Here is a 17,985-nt window from a genome sequence, read left to right on the forward strand (position 1 = left end):
TTTCTCCGGGATGCTGGATCAGAATGGCAATGGATCAGAACACCAGGCGTAGGAACCCCATGGAAATTTGGGGCCCTTTTTTTTTTTTTTTTTCCCCTCCTTTTCTGGTTGGACTTTGCATTTCAGGCTCAGCTTGACTTACCTGGAACATTTCTTCTTAAATCCTGGGGAGGAGAAGGTTCCCGACCCTGTCCTGCTTGGTGATGCTGATGCTCATCCCTGGGGGCCTCCTGGCTTTGGGGGCCAAGTGCTCAGATGCGTTTAGCTTTGAGCTGCATCTTTCTCCAGCAAAACACAGCCCCTGAGACACGCTGTGTTCACCCTCAGGGCTCTGTCTCCCTGCTGGACATCCTCCACCCAGGGCTCCTGCGCCCACAGTGTCCCGGTGGCTTTGTGGTCCTTCCCAAGGTCCAGGCTGATCCTGATCTCCACCACCAGCCTGAGCGTGTCCTGTTTTTCCACAGGTGAGACACAGGACCCAAGGCCATGCCCGAGAGGAGTGAGGAGCAGCCGTGCACTCGCCCCATTGCTGTAGTTGCCCCGTGGCCACCGTGCCCACCCCGTGCTGCCCACTCGGCCCGGCCATGGAGAGCGCAGGTGGGTGATGCTGACACCTCCCGGGGTGCTGGGGTGGGGAGTCCTGGCCAAATTAACCTGCCTCATCCACCTTCTTGTCCCTCCGATAAAATACATGGGTATCTAAGGGGGATCAATTGCCTCTGGGCAGACCTTGCTCTTTGTAAGGGGTTGGCAGGTCACGCCGGATGGGTGAGAAATGAGGCATGAAGCAACTGAGGGGCAACCAAAAGATTTGCTGTAGGGGGGGACTGCAAAAGCACCAGGTCTGGCAACCATTCACATTTGAATTTTGAAGCAGTTTTATATTTTATTGCAATTTTTTTAATGTTCATTTCCCCTCCCCCTCCATCCCAATCTGTGTGTTATTTTCATGCTGTTTCACAAGGCGGTATCAGTCTCCCGGCACCCCAAGGTCAGGATATCAACACTGAAAAATTGTTGCTTTTTTTTTTTTTTTTTAATTTCTAAGCCATTCTGTTTGTCGCTGGTAGGTTGAGGCTGTTTTTAGATTAAAGTGCCTCTTGTTTGTGTTGGAGCAAACGCTTTGACGCTCCGCTCCCCACGAAGAAACCTCAGTGTATCACGGCTGCAGTCGCTTTGATTTAGGAAAAGAGGACAGTGTTTATATCAGTGCTCAGGAAAACCTTCCCCTGGTAATTAAAAACACACAAAACCAAAAAGAATAGGAAATTTCAAATAGCCCGTTATTGTGTAATTCCCCCGTGCAAAACCAATGATCTTAACAGTGAAATTGAGGAGCTTCTCAAAATCACTGGAGAGAAAACAAAAAGGAGAGAAAATACAAATTTCCAAAGCAAAATTTTTACATTTCCCCAAACGACACTTCCAAAATGAGCAAAAATTCCCATTTCAAAGGACATTTTTGCTCTGTGTCTCCCCATGTGGGTGCCATGGCATGGACTGTGCTGGCAGAGGTGGAACTGCCCGTGTACACGCACGCACACACACACACACACAGCTTCACCAGCACGTGTGGGTAACTGTGAAGCCGAGTGTGTGGTTGGTTTCTAACGTAGCTTCAATGGAAGCCAGGGCCGTAGATAGTCCTCCTCTGCAGGAGAAGCCTGAATTGAATGACTCGTCCACACAGACATCCTTAAAGTCCCTGGGGTCAGTAAATAGGAAAACTATTTTGGTTCTTGGGCCGACCTCAGCACCAGGCCATCTCCAATACTTTAAATGTTGCATTTTCCCGCTGACTTTGCTGCAGGGCTCGTGTCTTCTGCCCCTCTGCCCTGGTCACCATCCCACTGGACCTGTGGCACTGCAGTCTTTGGGCCTGGAGAGGGCAAGGGTGGCTTGTCCTGTGTCTGACCACGCTGCCAGCCTGGTGAGGTGGTGACAAGGAGGCATCAAGGATGCTGTGAGGGGCAAAGTGCTCCTGCTCTCTGCTGTGCATCGCCAGTGGGAATGGTGGCAACTGTGGGGTGCTGTGTCCACTCCCCTGCACGATGACCCTGGGCTCACACACCCTCTAAAAGACACTGTAGAAGAGCAAAAAAACATCTCTGGTTTTTGCTTCAAACCCATCCTGAGGTGGTGCAGGTGTCTGCATGGGATGAAGGGGCAGCAACTCAAAGCTGTCCCATCTCCTGCATGATCATGTCTTGATGGTCCTCTGTCCACAGAAGCACTCACTGGAGAGTTCCCTGTTGGTCTGACCCTCCAGCTGAGCTGTTAAATCCCCCCTATTTTCCCTGTTTTCTTTCCCATAGCTCCCAACCCACCTCCCCCAGTCACTGTTCTTTGTAAAGCCCAAAGCACCACCTGCTCCACCAACCAGACCCAGTCCAGTTGGCCTTATCTCCTTCCAGAGCCAAGGAAGGATGTTTGGAGGCCATGGTCCTTGAGCGCAGCTCTAAATAGTGTCACCCTGGCTGCCTCCTCTGTTTCTTGTAGGTAAAGATGCGTGTGAGTGCCCACCACTGTCCTTCTGCCATCTCTCCGATGTTAGGGAGGATGAAGCTGTGGCAGAAGAGGGTGAGGAGGGAATGAACAAATTCAGGAGCAAAACCGGGCAGTGAAAGAGGTGGTGATGACACCAATCCTAAAAGGCAATGCCATGTGGATGAGACAGTTTAGACCAGGCAGTATGTGTCTGGAGCTCCCTTAGGACCTGGGTCAATTGCTCCTTCCTCCCACCCTTGCCACACAGGTGGCACCCTCACACCCTTGCCGCTCAGCTGCGGCTGTCAATGGTCCAGACCCCACCAGTGAACACGGAACCTGCCCCAGGAAAGAGCCCTGGGATATGGTTACCACAAACATCTCAGCTCCTCCTTTGGGTCAGGCCATGTTCTGGCTGCTCCACCCTACAGCCTCTTACAGAAGGAGCATGTCAAGTAATAATACCCAACTTTATATAATGCTTTGTTTTTTTTTTTTCAAATGTTATTACAAAGGAATAAGAATCATTTTACTGATGGCGAAAGAGTAGCCCAGGGTAAGGAGGGACAGGCACAGAGTAAAGGAACTTTGCAGCTTTCCTGCCTGACACCCCACGTGCCCTCAGGGCTGACAACTTGACATCTGCGATGTGTTGGTGCACATGGCCACCACGAGCCCTCGCCCCCATGTACAAGTCATACCTCAAACTGGGTCTGAGGTTGTCAAAGTTACTCTTGGCCAGGAGCAGGATGCAGTTTTGACGTCTGTGAGGAGCATGTGATGGTTACCAGGCAGCAGCACCGACCTTGGGTCCCTGCTTGGGGGAGCAGAAGATACTTGGTGTCCACAGGTGGCTGGTCGCACATCGGAGAGAGGCTGTGAGAGGTCACAGGTGGAAGGCAGGAGGTGATATGGCCAGCCTGGTGGCCCTGCCTGGGTTTCCTAGGAGAAGTGAGATGCCCCTGTGGGCAGCAGACCTTGTTGCAAGAGTGCTCCTTGTGATAGGTGTAAGGTCGAGGCCAAATCCATGTGGTGCCAAAATGCAGAGATGTCTCTGCTCTTTCATGGTGCCAAGTGGTGGTTTAATTTTGTAGTTTCTATATTTAATGTGTGATATTTTTTTTTTTTGTTGAACAAAGGGAGAGAAGGGCTCTGAAGAGCTCATACACGCATAGTCCTCTGCAGAGCTCCCCTACCACCACATCCCTGCTGGACTGCTTTGCTCTCCAGTACGGCTGCATGGGCCACCAGTCCATGGGGTGACATGTGCTCCCCAGATCCAGTGGCCCTGGAAAAGTGTTGGGAAAGTTTCCATCAAGACTCATCTAGGCTTGAAACCTGAAGAGACAGCCAACCTGAGGGAGGTGGGGAGGGTGCAGTCCCCATAGTCACTGCACACCGAAAACAGTGTCTCTTGCTCTGGGGTTGTCCCCAGGTGCCAATCCCCCAGGGGCACTGGCCTGGCTGCTCATGTCCTCTCCATCCCTGCAGAGGTGGAGTCGGACATCCTGCGCCGCGTCCGCACGCTGCTGCGAGAGCTGGATGGTCACCACCCCTCCTGCCAGAGCGACCGAGGTAAGGTGGACCCCCAGCACCCTCACCTCCTGTCCCCCCTGCTGCCTCCCTGGGGCATTGCGTGGCCTCAAACCTCACTGTTCCCCTCTCTCAGATGGCATCGGGGTTGGGGGACATAGGGTGGCCTCACCTCCCTGGCCCTGCTCTGTCCTTTCTATCCTGCTCCTGGAGGTACTAAAACTTTGGCGAGCTCCTGGTGTCTGCCAAACCAACCTCAGCAGCTTTCATCCCTCCTCCTGCACCCTCTACACCCTTGACTTGCCCAGGGGGGTCCAGCATTGAGGTGGGACATCAATTGCCAGAGTTTGTGATGCTGTTCCCAGCTCTGACACCGACTTGCCACACAGCCCTGTCCAACTCATTTAACAGCCCCGAGCTGGAGTGTCCCCGTCTCCTTCTGCGGGGCTATGGCTCAGCTCCTCACCAAAGACTCAGTTGAAATCCCTGAGTTATGGTTTTGGAGAATAAAACCCTATCTGACCCAACGACTGGACTGCTACAGCCTTAGGAAACTTAATTAATTTTGAAAAAAATATTTTCACTGAATTTCACTGAATTTCTAGAGTTGGAAGGGACCATAGAGATCATCTAGTCCAACTCCCCTGCTGAAGCAGGATTGCCTAGAGCTAGAGCATGTTATTCAGGACTCCTTGGAGTGCACAGAATATTTTACAGTTAATTAAGCTTGATTTTGTCTGGACTGAACACTGACATCTGCAGGACTGAGATGCTCTGTGGTCCTTGCTCCGAGTGCAAGCTGTTGGCAGGCAATGTTCAGATGTTGGGACCAGCAGGAGCCCACCTTCCTGGGGGCAGGCGGTGAAGGCTGGTGGTTGTGAACAGAGCAACAGAGGGAACCCGAAAAAAAACCTTCATGTCCATTGCCCTTCCTTGCTTTCCTCCAGCCCCCCAGTCCTAGGATCTCTGCTCCCAGTCCTCTGCTCTGCCATCGGGAGGCTTCATCTGGAGCACTGGGTCCAGTTCTGGGTTCCCCAGTTCAAGAAAGACAGGGAACTGCTGGAGAGGGGACAGCAGAGGGCTACGAAGATGATAAGGGAACTAGAACACCTCTCTGATGAGGAAAGGCTGAGGGGACTTAGGTTTTTTGAGTCTGGAGAAGACTGAGGGGGTATCTGATCAATGCCAGTCTTTTTTCAGTGGTGCCCAGGGACAGGACAAGATGGAACAAGCACAAACTTGGACAGAGGAAGTTCCGTCTAAACATGAGGAGGAACTTCCTTCCTGTGAGGGTGGCAGAGCCCTGGCAGAGGCTGCCCAGAGAGGTGGTGGAGTCTCCTTCTCTGGAGACATTCAAACCCCACCTGGACATGTTCCTGTGGGACCTGCTCTGGGTGACCCTGCTTTGGCAGGGGGTTGGACTGGATGGTCTCCAGAGGTCCCCTAAAACCCTATATCACTCTGTGATTCTGGGACATTTTGCCAGAGGTTTCCCAGTGTTAGAGGTGCGATACATCAATGCTGCATCTGGAATCAGGGCAGCTGTGTGACTTGCCCCTTGCAGAGGGCCACTGATTGAAGCAGAGGGCAGAGGAGTTTGGTTTAGCTCTGATAATGATGTCAATGTAGCATCCTGGGGGGGATTTTTGCAGGAAGAGTGCCCAGGTCTCCTGATTCCTCTGTCAGACCCTGCCACTGATCCATCACTGCTCTGCTCTGCAACCTGACCTTCTTTGTTTTCACTTCTCAGGGATGCTGCGATGGACCCTGCATAAAAAAATCGACCAGAATCCCAGTAACGGCTCCATCCTGGTCCGGATCCTGGTGAAGGAGCTGGAAAGGGTGAGTGCCACCTCGGAGACACCCCCTGAGTTCTGGGATCAATCCCTGTGTGGTGTGTCCCACTGTGGGGTCCTGGGGAGCAGAGGGATGGGAACACAACTCCACCCACAGGGCTCTGCCTCCCCCCTGGAGCATCCTGGGCTGGAGATGGCAAAGGTGTTTTTAGGGACCTTGAGCCTGGCTGGGGACTGTAACTCAGAAAACAGCTAAAAGTTCTGTGGCACAGCAGGGAAGAGATGTAGCTCATCTGGTTGATGGCTTCAGGGACCAGGGTTTGCCCGAAAAGTGACAGTGAGCCACGGGCAGAGCAGGGAACCTCCTCAGGAGATGCTGCAGCAGCCATGGACCCTTGCAGCTTGGAAACAACAAAGCGCAAAACGCTTCTGAGCACCCCCAAGTCCCCCTCATCCCACTCCAGCCAGCTACAGCCCCAGGTACAGTGGAAATTTCTCCTCCATGGTACTCATTTCTGCCCCAGAAGGTGTCAGAGCAGAAATGTCTAACCCAGTATCCTGTCCTGAAGCATCTGATGGAAATCCTGTCGCGGATTTTTTGTTTCATTGATTTGTCCTGTCATTTTCCGGTTTTGTGTAAACCTTTAGCACCCTCAGCATCCTGCTGCGACCTGGTTTGTGGTTTGATGAGATGTCATGTGTAGAAGTAACACCTCTTCTTTCTTATGAGCCTGCCTCATTTTACCCAGCACCCTCTCATTCCGCTGCAGGGAGGAAGAGCCCATGTCCCCTCACCTCCTCCTCCTCCTCCCCACCCCAGCGAAGGGCCCCTGTGAGTCGTCCTTTGTGCAGAAACCTCCCCATACTGTTTTCTTTCTTTGCCATTTCTCCATTCCTCTCTGCTCTGCTATGGGGAGACCCCACCTGAAGCACTGTGTCCAGCTCTGGAGACCTCAGCACAGGAAGGACATGGACCTGTTGGAGCAGGGCCATAGGAGGCCATGGAGATGTTGGAAGGGCTGGAGCCCCTCTGCTGTGGGGACAGGCTGAGAGAGTTGGGGGGTTCAGCCTGGAGAAGAGAAGGCTCCAGGGAGACCTCAGAGCCCCTTCCAATCCCTAAAGGAGCTCCAGGAGAGATGGGGAGGGACTCTTGATCAGGGAGGGGAGCCAGAGGATGATGTGGAAGGGTTTGACACTGAAAGAGGGGAGATTGAGATGAGATGTGGGGAAGAAATTCTTTGCTGTGAGGGTGGTGAGAGCCTGGCCCAGGTTGCCCAGAGAAGCTGTGGCTGCCCCATCCCTGGAGGGGTTCAAGGCCAGGTTGGAGGGGGCTTGGAGCAACCTGGGCTGGTGGGAGGTGTTCCTGGAGGGTTGAGACTGGATGGTCTTTAAGGTCCCTTCCAACCCAACCCATTCTATGATTCCTTTCGAGCTGGAAGGATGGAGCCACCTCACGGGGTGTTGCTCAGCTCCCATGTCTCCTGCCTGCTGCTGCTCAGTCCCAGGGGGGGACCAACCAGTCATCTCCCTCTGCCAACCCTTTCACGTCAGCCCTGTGCACACATCGCAGCGCTGTGAACATCCAGCAGTTATTCCTGTTCTCTGTTTCCCGCCTTTCCAGCAGCTCCGAGGCCATTTGCGGGCTCTCTCCCCTGTGCTGTGGGGGTTTATCTTCCCTTAGTGCCTTGGGGAGGGCACTCATCCAGCGGCTTTTGCAAATCCAGACACACAGGAACACCCACATCACCCTTGGCTACGGATGCAGGGATTCCCCCGAAGGGCTTGAGGTCTGCCCTGCAAAAGCCTCCTTGTTATAACTGTTATCACTCTGCCACTTTTATCCTTCCATGCCCAGGAGGGATATCAGGTCTCCTGGTCTGTAATTCCCTTCCTCACCCTGAAGGTCTTCTTGGAAATCAGTGTCACTTTTATTTCATTTTATTTTTATTCCTCTGCAGCAGCTCCGAGCAGTCGGTACCAACCGTGAGGGCACTCATCCAGCGGCTTTTGCAAATCCAGACACACAGGAACACCCACATCACCCTTGGCTACGGATGCAGGGATTCCCCCGAAGGGCTTGAGGTCTGCCCTGCAAAAGCCTCCTTGTTATAACTGTTATCACTCTGCCACTTTTATCCTTCCAGGAGGGATATCAGGTCTCCTGGTCTGTAATTCCCTTCCTCACCCTGAAGGTCTTCTTGGAAATCAGTGTCACTTTTATTTCATTTTATTTTTATTCCTCTGCAGCAGCTCCGAGCAGTCGGTACCAACCGTAGATAATAATTTAGCAATTTCATGCTTGAGTTCCTACAGGGTTCTGGGCAAATATCAGCTGGTCTCAGCAACTCAGTAGTGTTCACTTTACCAATCATTTCTCAAGCTTTGTTGCCATCAGTTCCATTTAACTCAGCTCCAGCCGCCCTGGAGAAAGGTGCTGGAAATCTCTTTGGGATGAAAATGTTTTTCCTGGGTTTATCCAGGGGCATTCCCATCACTGGAGCTGTCAGTTAGATCCAGGCTGCGGGGAGGGCTCAGGGATCTGTTGACCTGAGCATCCACCTGGCTTCCCCTGGGCTAGGACGGGGATGCAAGAGCATCTCTCCCCCCTGTCCACTCCGGTCCCACACCCACCAAATGTAAAACAGGCTTTCTGCAGGGGGTTCCCAGTGGTTGTATATTTTTCATATGAATTTTTTGCAACAGAAAGGAGTTCCTTAGTGAGCTCAGTTGGAATACTTTGCTCATGTATGACCTTCACAGCTTTTACTGTGCAAACCACGCTCCCACAGCAGCTCCCAGAGCCTCCACACCCCTACAACAACCTCCAGCCCTGCAATGGGGTGGTGGCAACAGCAGCGTGGTCCACTCCTCCACCTCCCTTTCTTCCCCAAAGCTTGTTTTGCATGGGATGCCCACCAAGCATCCCTGTCTGCCCCAAGGACATCCTGCCCACCCTGGTGGCCTGTGGAGGGACCCTAAACCCCACCTTGACCTGGGGAGCATCCCCCCTGAGCCTGGGCGAGTGTCTGTGCTCATCCTGTGTGCCTGAACCGCTGAACCAACTCACCCTGGGGGCTGCGGTGGCTCCACCAGATCCGGTCCCAGCCCCTGCCAGGTGCTGACTGTGCCTTTTGGTCCCACAGGCGGAGCGAGGTGACTTCAGACATTACATCATCCCCTTGCTGCACACCCTGATGTACGCCTTGATAAAGGTAACCTTCCGTGGGCTTCGCTGGGGAAAGATCCAGGGACCACTACTGAGGAGAAGGATCTGGGGGTCCTGGTGGATAGTAAACTATCCATGAGCCAGCAACGTGCAGTGTCGCCAAGAGGCCAATGGGATCCTGGGCTGTGTAGGGAAGAGTGTGGCCAGGAGGTGGAGGAAGGTCATTCTCCCCCTCTGCTCTGCACTGGGGAGGCCACAACTGGAATCCTGCCTCCAGTTCTGGGCCCCCCAGTTCAAGAGAGACAGGGAACTACTGGAGAGAGTCCAGCGTAGGGCAACAGAGATGATGGAGAGATTGGAGCATCTCCCTGATGAGGAAAGGCTCAAAAGGCTGGGGCTCTTTAGCCTGGAGAAGAGAAGGCTGAGGGCAGACTTTATCTACGTTTACAAGTATCTCAAGGGAGGGTTGAAGGAGGATGGAGCCGGACTCTTCTCAGTGGTTCCCAGTGACAGGACAAGGGGCAACGGGCACAAGCTGGACCATGGGAAGTTCCACTCCAATCTGAGGAAGAACTTTGGGGTGAGGGTGGCAGAGCCCTGGCAGAGGCTGCCCAGGGAGGGTGTGGAGTCCCCTTCTCTGGAGATCTTCAAGACCCGCCTGGATGCTCCTGAGTGATGTGCTCTGGGCAACCCTGCTTTGGCAGGGGGGTTGAACTGGATGATCTCTAGAAGGTCCCTTCTAACTCCAATAATTCCATGATTCCGTGAAATCAGAAGCCACAGGAGGGACCACTTGAAGTCACTCAGCACCTCCTCCTGTACTGAAATACCCCAGTAACTGCCCAGTAAAGCCCTGGGACTACCACAGATGGACTCAACTGTGCATTTCCCAGTGTGATGTTTGATGACTGAGGTACCTGTGACATGTATGGGAGTGACAGGTCCTTCTCGCTGACCCCCTATTCTGGAGGTGTTTAGGTGCCTGATAGTGCAGGAAGCCCCAACCTGGCAAAAATGTGTGCCCACAGTCCTGCAGTGGGTATTGCTGGAGATTTCCATCAATTGTAGGCCTGGTTCTGCTTCATATATTGCATTTAAATCCACATTGAATGTGGTGTATCTCTGTGCCCTCCCACCCTGGGGTCTGTTTTGGGGGACAGCACTGTTAGGGATCATTCCTGTGGAATCTCCTTATCTGCCCCTTTCTCACCCCAGGCCCCTTGCATCTCCGACGAGCTCTGCAGCAGAGTGTATGATTTCTGCAAGAAGCTGCTCACCCTGCCCAAGCCCTTCTGCACCATCGGTTTGGACTATGCCATCAGGCTGAAGATGGAAAGGACAGCACCGGGTAGGAGGACTTCTCCACCCTGCCCTATGCAGGGCACGGTGAACAGCTTTGGTCCTTGAGGCGATGGTGGTGGGGTCTTGGGGGAGGTTCCATACCTGAGCTGGCCTTTGTCTGATGCAGCGAGCCGTGGCAGGGGTTTCTGCAGGGGGCTGGCCCAACACTGGGGGCTCTTAGGGATGCATTTGGATGGGAGGGTTGCCCTACACTTATTTGTAGCTGATGAGCCTTAGTTACTGATGGAAAACTCTAGGGTCTTCCTGCTGTCCTCTGGCTGCACCAGAGTCAAGTCCAGCCCATCTTAAGGCAGGTGTATACACAGCCTCTGTCTGTGTAGGAAACAGGGTGCTTCCACTCCCAGCCAGGGCATCTTGGTAAATGTTATGGAGGTCTTCATTCTGCAAAGTAAACTCTCTATCTGAAATTGAGTTGCAGGCTGTCCATCCCTCCACTACTCTGTATCATGTTCTAGACACTAAAACATCATTAGTTCCTCCAGAGATCAGCCCCTTTTAGAAAGAAAGCTGGAGGAAAACTCTATTTCCCTTGTTCTTTATGCTGCTCATTAAAGTTCTTCACGGTAAAGTCTTCTTTAGTAATAGTCTTTAAAAGCAATCCTTTAAAACAGTGCAAGGTGCAAACACTTTGTGAGGTGGAAATAAAAGATGAGAAACCTGGTGGGAAATTAGAGAGAAAGTTCCATTCTTGGTAGTCTCAGCCCATCACCATCACCCCGACCACTCTTCCCCAGTACCACTTTGTCTGGAGCTCCAAAGTCCACCTTTATTTCACCTGGCTTCAGATAAAACAATGATTCAGTGTGGAGAGATGGGGATCTCCAGCTGGGCTTTTGGAGCACTGTGAGGTTCACAAGATAATTGTACCCAAGCAATGTGGGGCAGATGTTTCTTCCCCACCCCAGAGCTGGGTGAGAGTAGAGTACATCTCTCCTGATGCAGAAAGACATTGTGTTCTTCATATCTACTTAAATGCTGTCCCCTGATGTGGCCCCGGGCATGGAGGCCGGGAGTAGGGTTCTTCCTCCTGCTTCCGACTCTGCTCTAAAGCTCAAAATCCACTAAACAAAGGAAGGGAAATACAGGAAACTGTCCATGAATAGAGGGGTTTTCTTTTTATGTAGTATGGTCTATCTTTGTCCTTGACTATTTTTAACTCTGAGCCCGGTTCTTGGCACTTTTACACCATCTCCCCACAATGTGTTCACCGACTTGGCAGACCCACCACCGGCCACCGCAGCCGGGAGCCCCGCTGAGCTGCTCTGCTGGGGTGAGCTGTTATTTGTCATGCTCTAACTCCTGCGTGTTTATCTCCTTGCATTTGTTAGGTATGTTGTACCAAAGAATGGTCATTTCTGAACAAAGTCTTAAAAGCGACCCGTACCCTTACCAGGAAAAGTGAGTAGCATCTCTTCAAATATGCTGTTACTTTTTTTTTTCTTTTATAGTCTTACAGTGAAATCTGTCCTTTTCCTGTGCTCTGAATTAATGTTGGATGGAACAGGCAATTTGGACATAAACCCAATGGCAGCACATGGTCTTGCGGGAGCTTTGCACTGGGAGAAGCACGTTCCTCCCATGTGTCTCAATTTATTTCTGTGATCCTGGGTGGCAGGGAGCCTCCCTGGGCAGGCAGAGAGGGCAGAGAAGGGGATTATCAGCAGGAACCCTTTTTCTTTGCATGGGATTTATTTACTGCTTCCAGTTCTGGGCACCCCAGTTCAAGAAGGACAGGGAACTACTGGAAAGAGTCCAACAGAGGCTATGAAGATGATCAAAGGACTCAAGCATCTCTCTGCTGAGGAAAGGCTGAGAGACCTGGGGCTGTTCATCTGGAGAAGAGCAGACTGAGAGGGGATCTCATTGATGCTGAGCAATAGCTGAAGGGCAGGTGGCAAGAGGATGGGGTCAGGCTTTTCTCAGTGGTGCCCAGAGAAGACAAGGGGCAACGGGCACAAACTGGAACACGGGAAATTCCATCTGAACATGAGGAAATTCCATCTAAACTTCTTTTCTGTGAGGGTGGCAGAGCCCTGGCAGAGGCTGCCCAGAGAGGTGGTGGAGTCTCCTTCTCTGGAGATATTCAAAACCGCCTGGACAAGTTCCTGTGCAACCTGCTCTGGGTGGACCTGCTTTGGCAGGACCTGCTTTGGCAGGGGGTTGGACTAGATGATCTCCATAGGTCCCTTCCAACCCTGTCAGTCTGTGAAAATGGAGACATGAGCCCCTCATGCCAGCCTTGATGTTGGTAATGGAGAGTCTTCATCTCATCTCCCTCCTTTCCCATCCTTCCACCCCACGCAGGATTTTCATCTTTGCTGATCCAGAGCTGCTCTCGGAAGCCATCTGCAATGCGCTGGTGACCGACACAGAGGCAGCTCAGGTATCCCAGAGTCCCCAGGCGTGCATGTGCTACGTGATCATCCATGCCATGCAGGCGGCCCTGGGCGAGGGCTGCAACGTCAGTGGCTTGAAGAGAAGCCTCCAGGTAACTGCCACCACTTCCGTGGCACCAAGGGTGGTTTTCCAATGGTACTGCTCTTGCTGGGCAAGTCAGAGCAGGGAAAGGATTTTTGGCAAGTGGGGAGACCCCTCCCAGCTCCTCACTGTGGGTCTCCATCCCCTGTAGCCCCAGTGTTACTTGCAAGGCTGGGCTACAAGCAGAGCTGGTGTTATACAAAAAAAATTCTCCAAATATAAAAGAGCTGCTCCAGAAAGAGCCAGAGGTCTTGAATCTTCGGTTTGAGTCTTTGGTTTTGCAGAGCCAAGCTGGGCTCTGCAGCTGAAATACAGGCTGCTGTGATCCCTGGTTTGGCGTGATGAGCTGTTGGTCATTGCAAAACCACCTCATCAGAAATGGTTCAACTAGTTTTCTCTCAGACCTCCTTCAAGGAGCTGTGGGGCCACAATAAGACAAAAACTCACTTCAGACTTAGGCAGCTTTGCAGGGGATCTTAGCATCTTCCCCTCCAAAGGACTCCTTTGTGTGTCTGCTGTCTCCATCTGCCCAGCTGCCACTGGAGCTGTCACTGGAGCTGCCAGCCCTGCTGCTGGCTCCCTGAGCTGGTGGCAGCTAGGAGCACAGTGCCCATCAGCTGCAAACCTGCCAGAAAGAAATCCTGAAGCAGACAGCACAGCTAGCAGCTCTCCTTCTCCAGCCTTCCCTGGGGACAGGAGGGAAATTGTATCCTCTGCTGCGAAAAGAATAATTTCTGCAGGAATCACTTGCCCTATTTCTGCCCCTCCTGCTGCCCTGTGGGAGCTGTGCCTGCTGTGGAGCATCACCTCTTTTCACACCTCTGGGTGTTAATGGCTGCTCCTCGCAACAGGAGATGCCCACGAGCGACGTCGAGCACTGGTTCCAGCAAGTGGTGGCAGCGGTGGAGTCTGCAGGCCAGGAGGGGAGCGCAGACCGGGACCAGCACGCAGCCAGGCTGGAGAAGATTTACTGCACCATCCTCAGTGCCCTGCAAGCAGGTGAGCTCCAGGCTGGTCGAGCAGGGTGGGCGAAAGGGGCTGGGAAGCTGGCAGGTCCCTGCCTCACTGCCATGTCCTTGCCATTGCCCTCCCACAGCTGCCCATCCCCACCTCCCCTCCACCTCCACTTGGGCAGCGTCCCTCACTGGCATCAGGTCCTCCCAGCCTGGCTCCTTGCCGTGACCTGATGTCCACGATGGCCAGCTGCTGGTGGCAGTGGAAGGCAGGTTTGTCACCTGAGGAAAAGGGGCCGTGTCAATCTCTGCTGCTAATTCAGCTGCCCTGAGGTCCGGAGATGTCTCCATCATTTGTAAAGGGTGCCACAGCTGTCGACCAGGGGAGGTTGGACAGAGTCTCCAGGGCTCTGCTGGTGTAAGGTACATCTTGCTATGGGCTGGACTGGGGAGACACTGTGCACCACTCCCTGAAACCTCCTTGTACTGCTGTGGTGGGCACTGGTACTGCCATCTCCTTCCACCCATGGCAGTGTTCTGTTCCAGCCTGCTGCCATCGGGGCTACACGGACTATAACGAAATGTCCCCATCCATCACAGCTCCTCACACACATTTGGGGTAGACCAGAGGGAAATGGGGGTCATCCTTCCCTCTTCCTGGCTACGCCTGGTGGAAGGTCCCTGTCCCAACCCCCTTTCCAGAAAGTGCTGGAGACAGTCCCAGTGCAAGAAATGGGGAGGAGCAGCCAGTGGTGCAGGGAAAGGAGTGGGACCCTCTCCTTTGGTGGCAGCGAATGATTCAGTTGTCTCACTGCTTCTAGCAGAGCCAAAATGGGCTAAAAATAGCCAGCTCCCCTGTGTCTCAGCTGAGATCACCAAGGGGAGGTCCTGCCATGAGTGTTGAGAATGTTTTATTTATTCAGCAATCCCTCTGCTGCCTGCAACAGAGCAAGGCCCTTCACTTGCCTGTGCTTGCTTCCTCATCCTCATTTCTCCCTTTCACTGATGTAGGTTAGGGACCTTCTCGTATCCCCTTCTCGTGGGACCTTCACCCACCAGGGTGGGAGAGCCCTTGGGGTCAGCAGAGGCTCTCTCAGCCTGTGTCTGAAGCACAGCACCAGCGGGGGTGCGAGAAATCTGTCTGGTCCTGTGTGTCACAAGCATCCTTGTTTCCCCCAGGCGATGCTTCCTCGGGGGGACTGCAGGGAACCCCTCTGCCCAACCCCAACATCAGCTTTCACCTCTGGACAGAAGATGACCAGCTCTGTGAGTGCTCTTGGGGGCCTGTGGCGAGTTTGGGTGGTGCCCGAGGCTGGGAAACCTGTGCAAAACATGTTATTTAACCCTGATTCTTGGGCTGTGGGTCTCATAACCGTTGCCCAGGGGCCAAACTTCTGGAGGCTCGTGCCTACTGCACCAGTCTTCCTTCTTGTTGGGATGTCTGGGTCAGGTCAGGGGATTAGGGAGGGAGAGGGGTGAAGGAGGTGGGGAGGGGACCCCCATGGGACAGGCTGCAGCAGGACAAGCCCAGGGTACATGATTTGAGTGATACTGAGCTCTCCTCGTGGTGCAGTGTGAAATGGGTCTGAAAGACTGACTCCTCTTGGAGATATTGATCCTCCGGTTTGCATGAGAAGAGGGGAGCCAGGGCAGGACTGGGGCTCAGCCAGGGTTTGGTGGTATTTCCCTCCTTGAGCTCCCTCCTTGCCCGCAGGGAAGGAACTGGTGCTGTTCATCCGCCCGCTGTCGCAGAGCTGTGAGCCCAACTGCCTAAGCCAGGACCTGGACAACTTTGAGATCCAGGACATCATTTCGGAGTGCGAGTGCTGTGAGCAGACCCGCTTCTCCGTGCTCTCCACCGACAGTGGCATCGAGCGAGACCTTCCCGCGGCGGCTGAGGAGCCCTTCGCCCCTTGCAGCGCCGAGACGGAGCAATCCCGGCTCCAGAGGAAAGGTGGCATCAAAAAAAAGCTGTCACCGCTGGAGAGCGTGGCCTTCCTGCAGGCTGGCTGCAACGGTGCTGGGGCAAAGCCCCTGGCGAAGCCTCCAAAGAGAGCGGGCACCCCCCCAGAGCCAGCAGCCCCGCTCCAGAAGCTCCACACTGCCCGCATCGTACTGCTGGGGGACGACCGCATCCTGGGGCGCCTGGCCCAAGCCTACCACTCTTTGAGGTAACCAGTGGCCATGGCCTCTTTGGTTCTGGGGGCTTGGGGAAAGTGCAGGCAGGGTGGGGGCTTGCTCTTCAGCTGGTTGACACAGCCAGGATGGCTGGAGATAGGGTTGGGCTCCAGCGTTACCAGAGACAGGTCGGGACCCAAGTGTTTTGCACCCAAAAGCACCTGGCTGCATGGCATCGTTTGGCTCTGTCAGCCCAAATAGAATCATAGAAATGCTGAGGTTGGAAGGGACCTTTCAGGTCACTGAGTCCAACCATCAGCCTAACACTAACAAAAACCATCACTAAACCATGTCTCTAAGCACCACATCTGCCCGCCTTTAAATACCTCCAGGGATGGTGACTCCACCACTTCCCAGGCAGCCCATTCCAAGGCTTGATAACTCTTTCAGTGTAAAATTTTTTCCTAATATCCATCCTAAACCTCCCCTGGCACAGCTTGAGGCCATTTCCCCTTGTCCTAAAATGATGCACAAAGGGAGATTTTCCTTTCTCTCCATGGTTTAATGAATAATAAATGAGGATGCTTTCCTATGCAAAAAGAAAAAATCCTAAAGAAAAGCTGTTTTCCAGCTGCCCATCCAGGAGACCAGCGTGGGATGGGTGTGGGTTGTGGTGGAGGCAGCAGCCTGGGGAGCAGCCTGGGTGCAGAGGGGACCACTAGTCCCATCTGAGAGACCGTCTGTGCGATGTCCCTTACCCCCAGCATCTCCCCTTGCCGGACTTGGGAACTTGGGGGCATCACTGCCATCCTGTCCCACTGGGCAAAGGAGGTGTACAAGGAGGGCATGAGCTCCTGATGCAGAGAAGATGTGGTCTCCTGGCACTGCCCAGCCTTGGCCAAGAGCCTTTTCCATCCCACCTTCCCCTTGTGATGTGGCTATTTATTCTTCCACTTTAAGGAAACAAGAAACACGGCGAGTTTTCCTGACTCCCAGGCTGAACCTGCAGTTCTACTACATCCCGGTTGTGACAGGGCAGCCCAACACCTTGGCCGTTGCGGTGAGTCTGGGTTCAGCAACTCCGGGCGCTGCCACCGGCTGGTAGTGTTTTTGGAGAAATTCCTGCTGTTTACAGGAATTCACATCCATTAATGCCTAGTTCCTAGAAGCAGGAAGATGGGATCCAGGACAGGGCTCAGTTTGCAGGCTGACTTCAGGAATCCAAAAGCTCCAGAGACATTCAGGCTGCTCCAACCACCCCAATGGGTGATAACTCACAGCCTAGAAAGGGTACTCAGTTTTGCTGCCATGCTCCAGCTATAGGAGGATCAAGGGAGCTTCAGCAAAGGACCGATGCTTTTCCCACCTCCCAGATGCTCAAGGGGAAGTGGTCGTCCTTTACTGAGGGCTTTGCCTGCTTGGTCACGGCCCCAGCTTTAGTTCTGCAAATCACCACCTTGCAGCTTATCTCGGGCAAAATCTCTTCCCCTCTGACAGCCTTTTGACAGCGATAAATAAACAGTTGCACTTCTCACAATGTTTGAAGCTGGCCCAGGACTGGCGCTGAGTCCTGACTAATGTGCTGTTATAAAAAAATCAACATTTCTTCTTTTCATTCTTCACTTGGTCTTTAGCACCTGCTAAGCGAGTGCTGCAAGAAATGTTTTGCCGCCTCCTCTGGACCAAGCAGGGAATGGGGAGGGATGGGGCTCATGGGGCATTTGTGCAGCAGATCTCTCTTCCTCCTGGTATTTTGAGCCTTGATCATGCTCTGAGCTGTGTGTTTCTCCCGCAGGACCACGCTGCCACCGGCCAAGAGGAGCTCTGTGAGGTGGCTGGGTACCTGGGCAGAGCTGACCCATGGTATGAGAGCAACATCAACACGCTGTGCCACATGATTCCCAAGCTGGCCACCATGGTACGAGGGACACCTTCCCACCTCCCCAGCCCGGCTCATTCCCCAAACCCGTCTGCAGTCCCTGAGGATGAGCTCATGCCCTGCAGAGCTCCTCTGTCACCCAGACAGAGGTTTTCTACCTACAAACCCGCCTGGCAGCTGGAAAGGGGCCTGGCAGCTGGAAAGGTGCCTGCG

The 17,985-nt window shown here is 53.4% G+C and overlaps 1 protein-coding gene across 1 annotated transcript; it reads left to right on the forward strand.

Moving 5' to 3' along the window:
- Positions 1-552: 552 nt before the first annotated feature.
- PIK3R6 (phosphoinositide-3-kinase regulatory subunit 6) lies at positions 553-17,811 on the forward strand (the record flags this gene model as incomplete). The annotated part of the gene is made up of 12 exons (XM_014960121.1): positions 553-597; positions 3,979-4,062; positions 5,771-5,862; positions 8,960-9,028; positions 10,198-10,330; positions 11,673-11,742; positions 12,649-12,832; positions 13,674-13,821; positions 14,955-15,041; positions 15,490-15,946; positions 16,854-16,953; positions 17,689-17,811. Coding segments are annotated over exons 1-12 (1,560 nt in total), but the record flags the coding sequence as incomplete, so codon positions are not given.
- Positions 17,812-17,985: the final 174 nt, after the last annotated feature.

The sequence above is a fragment of the Calidris pugnax genome, unplaced genomic scaffold (genome assembly GCF_001431845.1).
Source record: "Calidris pugnax isolate Ruff unplaced genomic scaffold, ASM143184v1 scaffold463, whole genome shotgun sequence".
Taxonomy (NCBI): domain Eukaryota; kingdom Metazoa; phylum Chordata; class Aves; order Charadriiformes; family Scolopacidae; genus Calidris; species Calidris pugnax.